Source organism: Austrofundulus limnaeus, unplaced genomic scaffold (assembly GCF_001266775.1).
Source record: "Austrofundulus limnaeus strain Quisiro unplaced genomic scaffold, Austrofundulus_limnaeus-1.0 Scaffold41, whole genome shotgun sequence".
In the NCBI taxonomy this organism is placed as follows: domain Eukaryota; kingdom Metazoa; phylum Chordata; class Actinopteri; order Cyprinodontiformes; family Rivulidae; genus Austrofundulus; species Austrofundulus limnaeus.
In genome coordinates this window covers 1963767-1967640 of record NW_013952443.1, presented here as the reverse complement: position 1 = coordinate 1967640, position 3874 = coordinate 1963767, and the positions used below count along the sequence as shown (strand labels likewise).

Sequence of the window (3874 nt, the reverse complement as noted above, 5' to 3'; positions counted from 1 at the left end):
CTATTATGCAAAATGTTTTATTTTATATTATTTATATTTTCTGTTTTTTGTTTGTTTGTTCATTTTTTCCTCTCTTATTTCTATTTACTGTTGGATGTTGTTTTGTTTGTACTGTTTGAAGGGACTGCAGATGTAAATTAGCCTTAGGCTAAATCTGGTGTAATGCATCAAATTATGTTTTAATTGCACACTGTCCCGAACAAATAAATTCATTCAATCATTCATTATAATTATTATAACCTTGATAATTAGCTTAACATCGTCTTTTTTAACTTTCATTTTGACCGAGTTACCCAACATTTCCAAACGCTATGGTCCAAAAACCTGTGCGAAGCCGTTACCTCCCTAAAGGAAACGCATCCATCCTGTTCTCATAAACCGCAACAAGCAATCAGGCAAGTATCAACTTTACTACTTAAGCACAGGAAAAGCTCCTGGAGAGAGAAAAAAAGAGGATGTTTTGTGAAATTAACAAGACCTCACACAGAATAATGAGAGCCAGCTAAACAAATTAGTCTACTGTTGGAGTGAGAACTCTGAGAGCAACCGGCTTTTTAAAAGCTTTGCAGGTTTCCCAACAGCTTTCTTTACCTCCCATATAGAGTTGTCCACATGGCCACAAAACATCCTGGATGTTGCTCCGAGTTGTTTGATATGAAATAGTAATTTTAAAATAGCTAAAACGTTATCACAGTCTGACAGACAGAAAGAAGTATTTTGGCACAAACAGAACATTTTCATTGAGCTGTTTGTTGATAACTTGTAAATGATAAACTGAAGCATGATGGACTGTATCTCCTATGTCTGATATTTGCTGAATTCCTTCCTGTTTCATAAAAACTTTGAGATACAATTCATCTTCTAAGCCTTAACCTCTTTGGTTTTTTTGTAACTTGCTTGTATACTTAGCTCATTTTTACACTGCACAACATGGTGACATGGTCACAGAAAACCGGGCAGAAAACGAGTGGAAAAGCAATGAAAGTCTAAAAAACACTTTAAAAGATGCTCAGAAAGTCAGACAACCAAGTCTGAATCTTAAAATTAAGAAAAATGTAAGAAATCGGGGTTACAAAGTACAGTAAATCATCTCATATAACACAAAAAAAAATCACCAACAAATTCATTAGTTAAAAATAKGAACTATCCGATCGAGCTGAAAACAAAGAGCAGCGTAATTAGGTTTGCTAAATTTAACAGGAGAAAACACCCTGACCAACATCCAGCAGGGTTTGTCCTGGTAAACCTTTGCTCCTCCGGTTCTGTTATCATTAAATGAAAATAATGGAAGAAGTTTTCTGGATGGAAAAGTGCGCCTCCCATTCATTCGCCTTGTTTTCTGTTGAGAGGCTTTTATTTTGTAAAACCTACTCAGTAAACTTCTTTGAGGCTATTTTGTTGCAACATTTGTCTCCATTTGTGTTTCAAGTTTTAAAAGCTGTATGTGAAGGCCCTGTCACTCTATGACGTTTTAGACAACTTATGCCATCTTATGAAAATTTTAAAGACATCTACTTTGAAGATGGAACTGAAAAAAATGAACTGGAAGCTTCTTTTAGGCATGTACATACTGTAATTCTAACAAATTGATCCAATATATAACTTTTATTAGCAAATTAGACATAAAAATGATTCAAAAGTTGGCACAAGTTGACTAGAGTGACAGGGCCTTTAGCAGTAGAAATGAACAGGTTGTGTTTTAATGATCTGTTCAGGATGAAACAACCTGCCTGACGTCGTAGAACACAAGTATCAAAGTCTAGGCCCGCGGGCCAAATGTGGCCTGCCACCGCATTTTAAGTGGCCCATGAGAGCTTTAAAGAATGTATTTTAAAAAAGTGTATGCTGCTTTAAAGCCAGTATTGACCATAAACTACACCTTCCATAATGAAGGTCAATTATTTTCACCCTGAMATGATGGCATCCCACCACTAGGTGGAGGTGCACGTGTTTCAAAGGTAGCCAGCAACTGGCAAAAATTGCAGTGTAAAACCTCCAYTTCGCTGCTACTTCAGTGTTTATTAAGGCTGGGTAAAAAATGTTGTCTTTGATCGATTTCATTTAAATTTGGGAAAATCAATTCACAGAACATGAGATCAGTTCTTCCCCATGGCGTCTTGTGCGCGCGTCTGAAATGCGTTTCTATATTTTGTCACTCCTGGCTTGCCGTATGTTTACATCCAGTTGACGTGCAGTGCTAACATTAGCTTTTAATAGCAAGTGTCTGGATCAAAAMAAAAGAAACATTATCAGCCAATTCTCAGCAGAAATTAAAGACAACAGARACCATGGTGACTTTTCTTTGCAAAAATTTGCGCTCCTACGTGGTAGCGGGAAACAAAGCAAGCTTCGACGAGTGGCTCATTTGGTGTTCGAACCAAACAACAATATGTCAACATCTGACTGAAACTGTTCTCACAGCATGTTTAAACGTGTTAAAGATGACATTCTAACAAAATCGTTTAGCTTTGTTACCAATATTACTATTTTTAAACTTTAAAAAACGTCTTAATAAAATTCCCGGTAATGAAATGTTGTAGTTGTATTATTTGTTTTAATACGTAATAAGTTTTAACAAGTTCTACTGAACGTAACAGAAGCTAACAGAAACATTACAAATAAACAATTATCATACACTCAAAAGGAGTGGGCAGAAGTATATTTATATCAGCCCACCTCTTCTCCTGCAACCTTATTCCCATCACTTCTTATTTATCAAGAAAATTATTAACTTCTTCAAAAAGAATTCCTCCAGCAACACTGTCAGCTGCGATTCCTTTTTAATTTAAAACCTTTATGACAGTTTTCCTTCAAGATTAAACTGTTTAATTTAAAAGTTTGTCCTTATGTTGAAGAGAAAAAATAGCGATATTGTATTTTTGCAACACGGTTGAACCATTTTCATTATTTAAGAGCAGATCAAATCGAATCGAACTGATATGAATCGAATCATGATTAATCGATTCAGAAACTTATGAATCAAAATTGAATCGATCTAGAATTGRCCATGATACTCAGCCCTAGTGTTTATAAGAGAACACTGTTTCTGTGCACAAAACACCACATAGAGCTCAGTTTGTGCTTGTTAGCAGTGCTCAGCAGTAGCAACGAGACGAGGAATGTCATGTTTCGTATTGTTTGTTGTTTTGTTTATTTAATTTTAAAAAACTTTGATTTTCAGAGAGCTTTGTCGCTCGTCATTCACAATAAAAATACATCTTGTCCAGTTTGAGATTTCACTTGTTCTCCTCTCACCTTGTGACGTCCCAAACTCATTTTTGTGACCTCCTGCGACCTCGCTGGCAACCATGACCACAGTGCAGACCAGCGCAGTCCTCCACAGCGTCTCCATGGTTACTACAGTAGTGGCTATAGTAACAGAACTCAGTGCAGTGGTCCCCGGGCCTCCGTCCCAACATGTCTCCTGCCTGTCTCCAGACGCCCCGTGGCCTAGCAATGGGACAGCTCAGCGCTCCGTTGGGCCATGGCTGCGGCACGACTTGAGAGCGGACCCCACCGACAGCCGGCGGCGGACGACCTCATAGACGGAGAAAACACCTGGAGGGGGGCGTGTCAGAGGAAGGCGGGGGGCGGCGTGAGCGGCGGCGGGTTTTATTGGTCCTCTCCGTTCCCTCTGCAGCAGAGAAAAACATTTTTTTGTGTTCAAGACAGAGTCAAACCTTTATTGCTTTTTCTTTTCATGTTTTTTATTTTTCTTTTCTTTCTTACAAACAGGAGTAAAATAAGTATTGAACACGTCATCATTTTTCTCAGTATACATATTACTAGAGGTGCCAATGACATGAAATTTTCACCAGATGTCGGTAACAACCCAAGTGATCCATACATACAAAGAAATCAAACCATAAATGTC

General features: G+C 37.9%; 1 protein-coding gene across 5 annotated transcripts in view; it reads right to left on the bottom strand.

The window, feature by feature from the left end:
- adamts10 (ADAM metallopeptidase with thrombospondin type 1 motif, 10) overlaps nt 1-3874 on the bottom strand; it is a 70385-nt gene that overhangs the window by 55731 nt on the left and 10780 nt on the right. For all 5 annotated transcript variants that reach the window (XM_014007357.1, XM_014007358.1, XM_014007359.1 and 2 more), the window contains one exon: nt 3256-3634. In XM_014007357.1, the coding sequence (XP_013862811.1) occupies nt 3256-3352 (97 nt within the window). In that variant the 5' untranslated portion in view covers nt 3353-3634. The remainder of the gene's footprint in view (nt 1-3255; nt 3635-3874) is intronic.